At 52.6% G+C, this 14,226-nt stretch overlaps 5 protein-coding genes across 5 annotated transcripts; 2 read left to right on the forward strand and 3 right to left on the reverse strand.

Annotated features, from left to right (window-relative positions):
* Positions 1-1,317: 1,317 nt before the first annotated feature.
* On the reverse strand, positions 1,318-2,014 carry NFIA_052140 (U2 snRNP complex subunit MSL1; the record flags this gene model as incomplete). Its single annotated transcript, XM_001257765.1, has 2 exons — positions 1,318-1,885; positions 1,941-2,014. The coding sequence occupies 2 exons, from the start codon at positions 2,012-2,014 to the stop codon at positions 1,318-1,320; spliced, it is 642 nt and encodes a 213-aa protein (XP_001257766.1).
* Positions 2,015-2,342: 328 nt separating this feature from the next.
* On the forward strand, positions 2,343-3,638 carry NFIA_052150 (WD40 repeat domain-containing protein; the record flags this gene model as incomplete). The annotated part of the gene is made up of 4 exons (XM_001257766.1): positions 2,343-2,565; positions 2,636-3,222; positions 3,280-3,520; positions 3,598-3,638. The coding sequence occupies 4 exons, from the start codon at positions 2,343-2,345 to the stop codon at positions 3,636-3,638; spliced, it is 1,092 nt and encodes a 363-aa protein (XP_001257767.1).
* Positions 3,639-4,249: 611 nt separating this feature from the next.
* On the forward strand, positions 4,250-5,517 carry NFIA_052160 (lipase family protein; the record flags this gene model as incomplete). Its single annotated transcript, XM_001257767.1, has 2 exons — positions 4,250-4,495; positions 4,564-5,517. 2 exons carry the CDS (start codon positions 4,250-4,252, stop codon positions 5,515-5,517), a joined length of 1,200 nt encoding a protein of 399 aa, XP_001257768.1.
* Positions 5,518-6,082: 565 nt separating this feature from the next.
* Positions 6,083-9,836, reverse strand: NFIA_052170 (WW domain protein; the record flags this gene model as incomplete). Its single annotated transcript, XM_001257768.1, has 3 exons — positions 6,083-6,625; positions 6,686-7,292; positions 7,348-9,836. 3 exons carry the CDS (start codon positions 9,834-9,836, stop codon positions 6,083-6,085), a joined length of 3,639 nt encoding a protein of 1,212 aa, XP_001257769.1.
* Positions 9,837-10,942: 1,106 nt separating this feature from the next.
* On the reverse strand, positions 10,943-13,622 carry NFIA_052180 (Zn(II)2Cys6 transcription factor; the record flags this gene model as incomplete). The annotated part of the gene is made up of 7 exons (XM_001257769.1): positions 10,943-11,359; positions 11,422-11,943; positions 12,026-12,208; positions 12,284-12,885; positions 12,954-13,074; positions 13,138-13,183; positions 13,432-13,622. 7 exons carry the CDS (start codon positions 13,620-13,622, stop codon positions 10,943-10,945), a joined length of 2,082 nt encoding a protein of 693 aa, XP_001257770.1.
* Positions 13,623-14,226: the final 604 nt, after the last annotated feature.

Below are 14,226 nucleotides of genomic sequence, written 5' to 3' on the forward strand. Positions count from 1 at the left end.
ACGGCCAAATGCATACCTACCACACAGCTGCCTAAGGACTTCTGCAAACAGCATCCTATCCTTGATCAATGCCAGGCCAGATTTCTGAACGCGTCGTCGGGAATCTGGATTGACAGTGGCAACTGAGTCGGTGTACAGTGCGTCTGCATTCTGCACTGCAACGCAAGAGCTCCTGCAATTGTTTTTGTCGGCTACCGAGGACTCTGCCTGCCTTAGCTACCTACTTATCCAGCTTCGCCTACACCGCGTCACTGCTGATCGTGCAGTCAAATGACGTCTCCGTCCAGCCAGGGCCCCCTTTCGGCCTTTCCCTCGCTAACTCCAGAGGAATTCGCCTGCGCCTGTCGTGCCTTCCTGAGTCGAGTTCATGATCTGTCCAGCAATCCAGTTCATGTACGTTGGTCCTCCGTGAGGCTTGTGCAAAAGGTAAGGACTTACTCTTGAGAGGCCTCTTCTTCGAGCGGTCAATACCCTGGACCGTGAGGCTAGACTTTCTGATGTCATATTCTCATCCTTTGCTTTGTCGACCTTCTAGACTACGGGCGCTATTCTCAAAATTTCGCGAAGCATTGGACACCTCACCAGCCTACACATTGACGACATACCTCCAGAACTGGGCGAGTCTCAAGAACCAAATTTGTGCGAAGATGATCCTGTTCGTGGAGAATGTGCTCCTATGTACATCTGCACTATGATCTGACAGCCAACACCAGGAAGCTCTGATTCGAACAACCCAGACGAGTCCCGGATTACATGTGGACTATGATATCCTTCTCTCCCCCGTATACCGCGTCCCCGTCCTATATTTCCTGTTACGGCGCGATGGACATCCACAGTCGCTAGAGATAGACGCTGTCTATCACCTTCTGGTACCGGACCAGTACAAAAAGGAACTGCAAAGTGTGGGTGTCATGGGTGGCATTAGTGTTGGCGTAGGTGCATGTGCATTTATTGTTTTCTTTCGCATATCAGATCGTTGCAGAGCTCACACTGCGTAGTATCATCCCGAATCTGGTGTTCCGGCATTCTTCGTTCACCCTTGCAACACCGCAGATGCGATGATGCGTATCACAGGGTGGCGAAAGATCACTGCCGAAACGTATCTCCTCATCTGGCTTGGGCTGGTAGGCAATTGCGTTGGTCTTCGACTGCCGTGTGAATTTTTCGCAACAGATACGCAAGAACCTTTCCCGGAGTTGAATCAGGCGGATTGTGAAGCAAACGATGCTTCGATATGTCTTTAACGCTGCCTCCTACTACTGATCCCTCTCTCTCTCTCTCTGTGAACCGGGGATAGCCGCAAGTGACCATGCGCTCTTAATCTTCATCTGACGAGGCTTCCATTGGCACGTCACTGTCCTCGTCCATCGGTGCCTCTTCCTCATCACTTTCTTCCTCACGAGGGCGCTTAGTTCCATGAGCTGCCTGGGCCTCGCCGTTGATCTGCCCCGCGGGTTTCGGGGGCAGTGCTGTGGATCCAGGCGGACCGCTGAAGATCGATTTCTGGAGATCTGTGGAAGCACCTGTAGCTTGGGTAGCAGTAGTTGTGGGGACGTTGTAGGTCCCTCGTAGCCTGGCGATCACATCCGACGTGCCCTTGGCATAGACAATTTTCTGAAAATACACCGTGTTAAGACCAGTGGCAAGTCCGTTGAACCCGAAAGCACCTACCATTTCTCTCCCGAAGAATTCGAAGCCCTGTAACGCGCGCATAGCTTGTGTGCTAGCCTGGACATCCTTGAACACAATATGCGCTTGACCGCGCATTTTCTCAGTTTTCAAGGCCACGACGTCCAAGACAGTACCGTAGGTGGAGAAAAGAGTATAGAGCGATAACCGTAAGTCATACTTCCGGAGTTTGTCTGGGAGGTTGGTACAATATAGCCTGATTTCTGTCAGATAATTCCAATTAGCAGTAGGACCAAGGCAGGGAGACTGACGTTTGGTTCGGTACGCCAGCAGGCACAGATTTGTTCTGATTGCCACCCCGTACGGAGGCCACTCTTGCAGACATGACTTTAAGAGACAGGACGTGACCGAGATACTGAGACTTAACGAGTAGAGGCGTGCAAAAAATCCGAGGAGCTTATGTAGTTACTGTTGAACGCGTTCCAATGCATGAACACTATTCGCCCATCTTTTGCTGTGTGGACGTCCTTTAGCTCCTTGATCATGTGATGGGTTACCTAATCGCTCCGCCCACTTCATTCGTCATCTCCCCCTGGTCCCGCATAGCCATTCGAGGTTGTTGCTCCCATCTACCATAGATTACCCCGTACCCAACACTCTAAATAATCATCGTTCTCGCATGACAGTAGAGAGCTCCTCCTGTCGTTCATACCATGTCTGCACCTGAGGTCCATCATTTGTTTCACAGTCCAATTGCGGATCATTCCTTCTCAAGCGATAAGAGCACCTTGGCCGTTGCGCGGGAGAACAATGTGGAGCTTTATCAGCGAACAGGCAACAAGTTCTCCTTGACCGATGAACTCAAGGGACATGAAAAGACCGTGACAAGTGTTGATATTGCTCCCAATAGTGGCCGTATCGTCACTTGTTCCCAAGGTACCCTGTCCTTCACCAATGCGCACCCATCCTGACCTCCAGCACCACCTAACCTACCCCTCGCATATAGATCGTAATGCTTATGTTTGGGAGCAAACTCCGACGGGTTGGAAGCCGACTCTAGTTCTTCTCCGGATCAACAGAGCTGCAACTTTTGTGCGTTGGTCCCCATCAGAGCAGAAATTCGCCGTTGGCTCGGGAGCCCGCGTCATTGCCGTCTGCTACTTCGAAGAGGAGAACGACTGGTGGATTTCAAAGCACCTGAAGAAGCCCATTCGGAGCACCATCACTACTCTCGCGTGGCACCCAAACTCCGTTCTGCTGGCCGCAGGTTCGACGGACTCTCATGCACGGGTTTTCTCCAGTTTCATCAAAGGTATCGACACGCGCCCCGAGCCAAGCGCTTGGGGAGAACGTCTTCCGTTCAACACAGTCTGCGGGGAGTTCCTTAACGACTCAGCTGGATGGATTCATGCCGTGTGCTTCTCCCCGAGTGGAAACGCTCTAGCTTTCACTGGTCATGACAGCAGTGTCACTGTTGTTTACCCCAGTGCCCCCGAACAACCTCCTAGGGCCATGTTGAACATCACCACACGCCTCTTGCCGTTCACTAGCCTGATTTGGAACGGGGAAAACGAGATTATTGCCGCCGGTCATGTGAGTTTCTAATAACCATTGTAGTAGTGCGGAGTCTATCGTGCTGACCGTCGCTAGGATTGCGAGCCATTCCGCTTCAGCGGTGATGAGAGCGGGTGGAAGCTGGCAGGTGCTATCGAGAGCAAGACGGGAGCCGGAGCTGGCAGTGTGCGGGACGAGTCGGCCCTCAATATGTTCCGCCAGATGGATCTCAAGGGACAGACTCACGCGGACACACAGCTGAAGACGATCCATCAGAACACCATCAACACGATTAGGGCGTATGAAGAGACGGGCGGTGCGGTCCACCAGTTTAGCAGTAAGTTATACATGCTCCATTATGAGGCACTCGCCTTAACATATCGGAGGGGGGTATCACTAACGGCTGTGTGCTAGCGAGCGGAGTTGATGGTCGTGTCGTGGTCTGGACCATCTAGATGTCCGCCCATACTTACCATACTTCTTCAACAACGTAGTCGACTTTGTTTTGAAATGTCTATACTAGAGTCCGGCACTCAAATGGTTGCACATGGCTGATATAGACTCGGTTGAGCAAGTTGTTCATGAGCAATCAACAATCCATACTGTAATCACAGTAGACAATCGACATGGACAGGCTTATCAACCAGCAAGAAACATATGTAAATATTCAAGGAGCATTATACAGCTACTGGAAATTGTACTACCAAATGGTCGATTTTCCTCCTCACATTATTATTGTTGTTTGTTGGTTGTAATAGCCCAGAGAGACCAGCAGTCATCAGGGACCAGTTAAACTGCAACCCGTACGTCATTGGACTGCTCCGCTAGCACAATTCGGGCAGTGGAGCCATGTGGATGGCTGATATGGATCGGAGTCACCTGACTACCCCAGATTCTCGAAAAACGTCACAAATCACGATGGCCCATCACGAGCCCCATTGTCACTATCTTCCTGGAAGGCCAAGGTCTGAGCAAAGTGCCTGTCTCGCTGTTGATAGAGAGCACAGTCAACGATGCTCTCTAGCCCAGGAGACTGAGACTCATGGTATGGGGCGTCTCTTCAATCATGCTTCACAAGTATTGCCTGTTCTGTCTCACTTTTTTCTCCTGCCTCTTCGTTGTGAGCGTGGATGGGGCAATATTTGGCAGGGATGATGAAGGCCAACAGCAGATATCTGAGGGACTTTTTGAATCACTCGAAGAGCTCTCACGTATCGTCGATGTCTCGTACTGCGTTGGGACCACTGAAATTCGGAAGCCATTCAAGTGTCTCAGTCATTGTAGCGAATTCCAGGGCTTCGAACTGGTCACCGTATGCTAAAAGCCTCTCACTTACATGTTGTCTTTCTGTCCAAGCTTGATCGCTTACATCGCCTCCAGACATGGAATACCGGCCCTTTCCTCTCCGATTCCTGTGGCTACATAGCCCTCTCCCACGAACCATCCCCGAAGCGGATCATCGTTGCCTTTCGCGGCACTTACTCGATCGCCAATACGATCATCGATCTATCCGCCTATCCTCAGGCCTATGTACCGTATCATCCCGAGGATGGAAAAGTGTCCGACCATTTACAATGTCTGAACTGCACGGTCCATGCAGGTTTTTTGGCCTCTTGGAGTAACACTCGCGCCATAGTACTCGAGCACGTAGCTGCGGCAAGGGCCCGGTACCCGGAGTACAGCTTGGTTTTGGTCGGCCACTCGCTTGGCGGCGCGGTTGCCGCCCTCGCCGGGGTCGAAATGCAACTGCGCGGGTGGAATCCTCAAGTGACCACTTTCGGAGAGCCAAGAATCGGAAACAAGGCCTTTGTGGGATTTCTGGATCGAATCTTTGATATACATGGCTTGGGAGCTGATGCCCAGGACCCCAGATTTCGAAGAGTCACACATATCAACGATCCGGTGCCCCTACTCCCATTGCAAGAATGGGGTTATGAGATGCATGCGGGAGAGATTTTTATCGCTAAGGAGGAGCTCTCGCCTCTACCCCCTGATATCAGACTGTGCCAGGGCGACAACGATGCTCGATGCATTGCAGGAACGGATGGAGTTGTAACGCTGATGCTGAACGAGTTGGATGATATCGTTTTGACCAAGCAGCCTCTATCGAAACGAGTCCAATCACCCCATCAGGCCGTTTTGGCTGACGTGGATCCTCATAGTAGTGCAGATGCCGACGAGCAACTACAGACGCCATTCAGCCTGCCTTGGCATCTTATTCCCTCCAGATACCGACTGTGGGAGCTGTTCTTCGCTCATCGCGATTATTTCTGGCGGCTTGGGCTTTGTGTACCAGGCGGTGATCCAACTGGCAAGATATCTGATACTGTTTGAGTGCTAGTATCCGGAATTAGGGCTTCATGATCACACAGGTCTGGTGGTTCGCGATATACGATTGAAGCTAGATGTTCGAGAAGTGATACCCTTTTCCTTCCCCACTTGCTCCTTTCTTTATCAGTGTGACTGTAATTACTTGGATATGCTATCTAGCGAGCTAATAAATTTTGCCTACCACTTCCGAATGAGAATCCGTCTGAAGCTAGCCCGGTCGAATCTTGCGATATCGCTTTGTAGACGTAAAGAGATGCCGATTTGGGAATGACTCTAGCTCCTATTGGCTCGCGCAATTGACAAGGCATGCTCAATGTCGGTTATCTGCGTGAAGTAGCTCACCCGAGGGACGAAAGGAACCCAAGAAGGAGAGAAGAAGAACACATGACTGATTCAGAACTTGACTTGAGGCAATCTAAGCTCGTCGCTATGAACACATAATATATATCAAGAACAGACCAAACAACGATGAGATTCGGAGAAAGAAAAGTCATGCATCACATAACACAGACCAGGGAAGAAAAACTCAAAGAACGCTTGCGACAGGGCACCGTGTGACAGACCGAGATCATTTCCCATGCTCCAGGCTTGGGACAATGACGGGTCCATACTTGACCACATTCCCATAGGTGCCGTCGCCCTGAACCATAAAGTCGACGGCGAGATTAAGCTTGCCGCTGCCATGGGGCATGTTCTGGCCGTACATGGTGTTCACGACCTCGGGGTCGTAGGCGACGATGGCCACGTAGTTGCGCCGACCCATAAGTTTACGATATTCGCGTGTTTGGCCCGTGACGTCCGTCTGGAAGATCTCCATCATGTCTTCCTTGGTATCTGTGGGTTGCGACGGGGTGGAGCGGTGGCCGTTCGCGGGAATGTATAGGGGCTTGTGGCTGCTGTGGAGGAGTTTGATGATGTACGAGGGGGGAGGGCTGTTGACAACGGCTGAGGAGATTATCTGGTACATGGTCTTGTGGTCCTGTGGGTGGGCTGGATCGTGCACTAGGCCCGCGCCGCAGACGTTCACGGCACCGGAAAGGAAGGTCATTCGCAGGGACTTCTGGTGGGCGATGCCTTGAAGTGTGCGAATGAGATATGTCCGTTCGAGATCCTGTATTGTCGCATCAGCATTTCAGGTATTGAGCATGACAGTGGAACTTGATTCACAAACCTTGGATTCATGCGTCCATTGATCCCGCAATTCATCGAGCAGATCAAACTCCCCAAAGGGACTTAAAATCCCACCCATGAGACCAGACTTACCCACGGCTCGCTTGACCGAGTCGAAGCCAGAGCCGACCATATCTTTGGCGCCAACCACGCCGGCCACAGAGCTCGTGACTTTGCCCAGCACGTTGTACGCCCCGGTGACGGCCCTTTTCCCGGTGGCAACAGTATGTGCGATGTGCTCGGCAGTCTCTAACCGGGGGTAGATGATGGGGACCGACAACATCCATATACAGTGCTGCACCGAAGGAGGCAACATGGCGACCTTAGGGAAAATGCCCTGATACGTCGGTCCAGCTATGACTTGGTGCGGGTTTCGTTCCGACCTACAATCGGCGCCAACGACGACAACGCCTGGTCCTAAATACTTGACGAAATGCCAACCCGTCCCCGTGATGGTGAAAAGATCTATGTCGGTGTTGACATTTCGCAAGATGTCCAGCGTCGTATGGTGTTGGAAGAGCAGATACATCTCAATACCAATGCGCCCGATGTTCTTGAACATGTTTGAGAATTGCATATGCTCAGGGTACGAGCCGAACCCATCAAAGCTGGCAAAGTCAGTTGCTCCTCCTTTACAAGAAGACAAGGTGGGGTAATACTCACATATCATGGTCATCAATCTGGCAGACGTACGGAACTTGAGCAAACGACTCCCTCAGATAAGGCTGGTCAAAATGACTGGTGTAATAATGGAAATAAGCATGAGAAACATCCTCCTCATGCGCTGCCGTCCACGGCGCATTTTTGCGAGCCTCTTTTCCACTGATCGCAAGCCACTGCTTCAGGGATGGAATCTCCTTCCACATTCGATCCGCGTAAATCTGGCCACCACAGCACAGCTGCGCATGAAAGCCCCCGATCTCATTATGTTTCTGCATAATGTCCTTCCACATGAAACCGATTCCCCCCAGACGGGACCTCTCATTTGCATTTACGTTCAGCGAGAAGTCGTTGCCGGAAGTGGCGACGAAGCGCCAGTTCGTCTCGTACCGACCAGCCACGAGGAACTCGTACCGAGTGCAGCCAAGGTGCGATGTAATGGCATACGTCCATTTGGCGGGACCAGACTCCTCCATCCGCAAGTCAACCTCGTACTTGTAAAACGTCCAGCGCTGGTGCACGGCAATGCTCATTGGCTTGAGCTGCCGGGGATTGGGCGACAGATCGACGCTCTGATGGATGTGGATGGTCGGCGGCTGGGCAGCGTCGGTGACCAGCAGAATAGAACCCAGCCAGATACCGCGCTCGAGATCCATGTTCGTGTACCGGAGATAGGGTCCGAAGTAAACACCGTTGGTTGGAGCGACTTTGTACAAATCAACCCCACTGCTTGGAGGGGGCCCGCTGAAACCAGCCACTACGGGTGATTGCAGACTCTCATAGCCGGGCGCTAGACCAGGCGTAAGAGGTATGCCGGGAGACGCCAGTGGCTTCCCAAAAGCTGAAAAACCGGGGGAGGCAAGAGGATGACTACTGTACACGCTGCCGACCGGTGACAACGGAGTTTCGTTCAGGTTCAAAGGAGTCGGTCCCTTGGGGAATTCCCACTGGGTCGACTGAGTTGGGAGGTGGATATAATAGTACTGTCCTGAATTAGGGTCCAGATGGGCTATCCATCCTTCTGGGAGCGGCGGCGGAGAGGCTGGAGGAACCGTCGATGAGCTGGGCAAGGAAGCGGCTGGTGCATTCTGCACAGGGGTAGGCTGGCGCCCGGCCGAAGTACCATTCTGTGGTGATAAACCTGCCGGGGACTGCTGCCGGGGTTCGTTGGCAAACGCCGGATGATCTTGGGGCGAGACTGTTGGAGCAGCAGGCGCAGCAGCAGCAGCAGTGGGAGGAGCCATGGTTGCTGGATGGCTCGCTGCAAGAGCTGGCTGGCCCATCGAAGCCGACAAACGCTGCTTTTCATTTGGATAGCCTTGGGGAGCGGCAGATCCAGATACGCTCGAATACGCAGGAGGAGGCGAGGAACTAATACGCATCCTTTCAAGGTCTTGCTCCAGTGCGTTAGGCGGAATCCTCGGCGGCTGTTGGCCTTGAGCAGCGGCATGAGGCGGCGTTGCGACAGGTTGAGGTGGAGGAGGTTGATTGGAACTGGCCGGTGGATTCGGTGATCGTGATCCGACGGCCTCGGCGCCCTGGTAAACTGTGGGTGGACCATGTGGTTGAGACCCCGGCTGCTCTGTTGGAGTCCACGGCCGCTGAGTGGGAAGTTGGTGCTGCTGGGTTCTAGGTAATTGACCGGCGTATGGTTCTGCTCTTCGCTGGGCGGCAGCACTTTGCGCATGCAATCCTGCCAGTGTTGAGGTGCCCGCAATGCCGGAAGCTGCATACCGGGCCTCAATATCAGATCCAGGTTGTTGGCCAGGGCCGACGACGGGAGTTTCCGGGGGTGGAGGCGATCCCCTCTGGGCACGGGTTGTCGAATTGGATGCGGTCGAGCTGATTCGATTGATCGTGCTGCTAGGAGGTTGTAGACTCTGCGACACCCCTACCCTCGTAGAGAGAGCAGACGGAGTCGATGGTTGAGGCGGCGGCCAATACTGCTGCTGATAATCCGGATATGCATTACCTTCCTCCCGCTGAATACCATCCGACGATTGGGCCGAAGACGCCGGAGCGCGCTGATATTTCCGGGCAAACAAGGCTTCTCTGTCTGGCGCATCTGGACCCGGCGATTCTGGTAACGGTTTGGGAGCGGTATTGCCCCGTCTTTCGGCCAACGTAGCTGGCTTGGGCTCGCGACCGTCCCGCGGCCGGAGAGCTGCCGGGTACTCCGAGGGTCTCGTTGCGCTGGAGCCTGCCGGCATCGAGGACAAGTTATTTACGGATGAAATAGGGGACCCATGTCTGCCAGATTCACCAGTCGTCGGACTCGACCCGGTGGAACCAGACGAGCTGCGCATCAGGCCCAGTCTGGGCCGGTCATCAGGGTATGGAAGCGGCGCAGAGCCCTGGGATGCTGGTGAAGGTGTATCTCTTTTGCTGATGCGTAACGGCTCTACCACAGGAGACTCTCTCGGCGGTCGACTCGAGGAATTGAGAAACAGTTCTCCCTCAGGGTTACCCTGATGGATACTGTTGGGGTTCATGGCAGCGATAAATCACCAATGCTCAGTTTCGTGCTAGTGACTGGAATATGACAAGTCAAAAAGGAAGACAACGATGACAGAGCACAGGAAAGGAGAAAAAAGAATGCAAAGCCAGAATATCCCTTTTTCTTACCGATTGCGACCGTAAATAGGAGTAAGTATGGGCTGAAATCACGCTGCCTAGTGGCGCAGGCGCGATAGAGAGCGAGACCGATGAGGGGTAACAAGAGCAGACAGGGGGATGCGGGGGAAGCAGAGAAGAGGTATTCTTCAGGCAGCTCGCTTCGGGTCGAGGGAGAGAAATGAAGGGAGACACTCCGGACGTCTTGCAGAATTATCATTAACGACGAAGCCGCATTGCTTTCAGGCTTGCCTGATGCTTTCTGGTCCTCTCGTACAGTCGTACCTATGCTCGGTGCTAGTCGTGGAGTAGCCGCCGGACAAGACATTTAGAGTGCCAGAACCCGCTTGGGCTCGCTGTTATTGGCCTGCACAACGAATCGTCCAACTCGGCAGCGCCCAATGACTGCGTCGAGATGCCTTGAATATCTGCGATTCGAGCCTGGATGACTGCAGAACACAGGGTATGGCACCGAACTCTTCTGCAAGCGCCACTGTTGGGTAGCGCGTGCAACAATCGACCATCGCTGAAAAACCTTGAATAGGACTGACAAGCAAATAGCAAAAACTATACCATTGGTGATAGATTTGAATGGACCTGTGTCATTTGGGCGCCTAGTCTTGGTGCTGATGGGAGTATTCGGGGTTATCAGAGTACGGCTCACAGATAACTTTAGTTGTAGTTGAGAGCTTGGAAGAAGAGAAAGATCAACTCTGGATCGGCCCGCTGCGAGCCTATCCACGGATTCTGCAAGTCTCTCTCGACCCTCCCTCACCATCGGCGAGATTGCAGGTCATGACCAGCCTATATCATACAAGAACACACAAGGCGCTGCCGACTATATATGCAGTATAATCCGACCACCGCGTGCCTTTGCAACCCTATACATACAAATCATGTTCTCATGCTCAGTCGCGTAACAGTCACTCTGGCAAATCATAAAGGAAATGGGTATCATCTAGATAAATTCATCATCACTGTCGTGTCACCCGGAAGCCACCAGAGGCAGACCGTGTTCCGCAAGTATCTCCCTCCAGTCAGCGCTTCCCGGATGGCCGACGCCCCGGGATTGCTGCATCTGTCGCTCATACACCACCTGAAATAGGTATCGGATACTTGTTGCATTGCAACCGATTTCTTGCACCTCTAACCTGGAAAGCATGTCCAGGGCTATCACTTTGAGATCGCTGGAGGGGGTGACGGATCCCGCGAGGAAAACGGGAAAGGTCACAGAGCGCCAGCAATTCTCTTTGCTTTGCGCCATCACAGATTCTGCGATGCTGAAGACAGCTGCAGCATGGTGGCGAACTTCTTCTTGAGGCGCAGCTCCGAGTCCGAAACACTGGCCAGGCCAGAGACTGGTGTAGGAGAAGAGGAGCGAGGTATGGTATAGCAGAGAGGTCTGTCGACCGAGCGGTCAGTATCATGGGGGCTCACGAAGACCAAAGCGACAAATCAACCAACCTGCCAGAGGATCTCTTGCGAAGATAGTGGTAAGCTCTCTTGTGCCCGTGCGAGAAACTGGGCTTCTGGCGAGTTCCACAACAGCCACAACGCTTCGCGCCACTCGCAAACTTCCCTTTGACGTTGGTCCTGATGGGAACATGGAAAGGGCAGGTTGATTCTGCGTGACTCCGCTGCAAGGAATCCGAGTCTTGCAGCGAGCTTGAAAGTATCATGGTACAGCCGTAAGACCATCAAGGAATCACCGTCTTCAAGAGAGACACTGCGATAGCTTTGAATATGCATAGACTGTTGGAAAGCACCCTGCCCAGGGAGCAGATCTGGATTCTCCATCGCCTCTTGGACAAAAGCCCCAGTCCCCGCTCCGCTTAGAAGAGCGTAAAGGTCAACGCTGCAAACCCACCAGATTATGTGCGGGTATGGCTCGATCCCAAACGTTGAGCGCCGCAGAGCCGATATGTAGAGTAATCGGGAGATGTGGTGAGACCATAGGCTTGAGCCATCAAGCTCAGCTGCCGCAAGCTGCGTAGTCGGAGTGTAAGTGGACATCACATAGCACGTTCAGCCCGCGCGGGCTTGATGGAAAAGACAGGGTAAAACCAACCTCGTACGCCAAAAGCAAGAAATGCGTCAGGAAAAGGCCATCCAATAATAGGTCTTTTTCGCTCCAGATATTGCTTTGGAGTGATAGAAATGCCTGGTGATAGTAATGCAGAGCGTCTATGCTGTGGCTACCGCTTTTTCGATCGAGACTGAGGGCGGAAATTGCCATCATCGCATGGCACAGCTATGGGTCATGCCGTTAGGAATCAAAGAAGAAGAAGTAGTTTGATCATGCCGACTAGGGAATGGCAAATCTTACAGGAGGGAAGTTTGTGGCTTCACGGTCGAAGACATCGGCGTCTAGTGGATTCCCACCCGCAAAGTTGAAGATCCCTCCGGCTGGAACGAGTTGCATGCACACCACATCGCGAAAATGACTGAGAAGAATCGCCTCTAGAGTCTCCTGTTCCAACATGTCCAGAATTGGATCATCATCTGCGGCATTCTGAGATGTCGCGTCAATTGTGGCGGCGGAAAGTGAAGACTCGCGCAAGTCGGATGTGGGTGAATGGCTTGCACTCCGACACTGAGAAGACGATGACCGTTTGGAATCCTTGAATTGTCTCAGGATGACCACGTTGGAATCTTCAAACTCCGGATTGTTTGTGAGTTGGGCAGTCTCGGCGTTCCCGCACAAGGGACTTGGGACTGTATCTCCGAGTTCTTCCTCAGATGCATCCTCAATGTACTCCGGAAGATGCGTAAAACTCTCCGGGATGACGATGACGTGATATGTGCCAGGCCTAGATGTTTCTGCCTTCCTCTCCCGTTCTTCGTCCGTAGCGAGCAGTGGAAAAGGGGGTAGGAGATCACGCGTCGCGGAATCGCTCGAGGCGTTCTTGCTTTGTGGACATGCGTTTGCTGCGATTTGGCATGGCCGAGTTAGTGCACCATATCTCGACGAGGAATAGAAAGCAAAGGTGTCTCACGATCCCAAACTGTATTGCCTGCGATTTTGATATCAGACATCCGCTCTATGGTTCGGCGTGTATCGTCGCGAAAGGATAGACGAGGTCGATAGTCGCAGATGTGACCCAACCTCGAACATTGCTATGGATATAGGAGTCAGACTGCATTTCTGCGTAGGATGATTCAAGAGGCAAGGTGTATTACATTGCACTGCGGATGACTTTCGTCGCACTTGACTGTAGACCAGTTACTAAAGTCCAATCCAATGAAAAGGTCAAACCGTCCCGAATATACCAAACAAGCGGCGCATGCGAGTAGGGCTAGACTGACCTTTGCGACTCTAATCCAATTGAAGACATAGAAGTCAGTAAATTCCAGGTACCTCGCAGGCAAGATCAGGATGGAAGAGCTGGCTCACTCTACATGTCCTAGAGGGAAGCAAGTATGACATCAGCGCACCACCCCCAACGGCGCGGAATCTTGATCGGAGAGACCTACCAGCACCCTGTACGAGATCGCGGAGGAAATCGCGAACGTGGTCTGGGAAGTGGTGTCTGCTCGGTCATGGAGGTATCGATGGGGTTGGATGTTGTATGATCGTCTTTGGGGGCAATGATGGGTAAGACGAGAGCGCGCTTGCGTGAAGGAGCGCCCTTCTTTAGTGTCATCCCGAACTTGAAGGCTGTCATTGAGGCCGGTTCTTCGTGTCCTGGTCTCAACTCATCAGAAACGTGCTCTTAGCGGGGAGGGTAAGGGATAGGCCATCTCACAGGACGACAATTGAAGGCGAGTGAGCTTCAGGCGCCAGTACGATGAGACGATGGTGAGGTAGATGAAGCGACAGTAGTGATTGCTAGTCACCTGATGGTACCAAGAGGTGTTCGAGGAATGAACGAGTCAATCGAAGTCGGAGCAAGAGCATGTAAGGCTCGAGGACGGTGATTGTTGTAAAGTAAATAAAGGCATAGTCAGTAAAAGTATATACATTTCTCACCCGTCTTTAAAGCAGAAGTAGGGGGAATGAAAAGGTCGATGATGCGCCTGTCTCTACCAAGAAGAGTCAGCTCGGACGAAGCATGATAGCTGTCATCATCGAGGCAACTAGGAGTCTCAGATGAACACCCAGCAAAGCCGGCATGATATCTAGGAATCTAGGCACTTAGTTAGTCTAGGTTGATGCAGGCCAGAACCGGAGGTCCGTTCAGTTTGTGCCTGTGGTGGCGGATCTGAGAAAGGTATCCGCCTGCACAGAGTACGGAGTAAACAATACAGCTCCGAAGACGACAGGTTTCT

Source organism: Aspergillus fischeri, genomic scaffold (assembly GCF_000149645.3).
Source record: "Aspergillus fischeri NRRL 181 1099437636266 genomic scaffold, whole genome shotgun sequence".
Taxonomy (NCBI): domain Eukaryota; kingdom Fungi; phylum Ascomycota; class Eurotiomycetes; order Eurotiales; family Aspergillaceae; genus Aspergillus; species Aspergillus fischeri.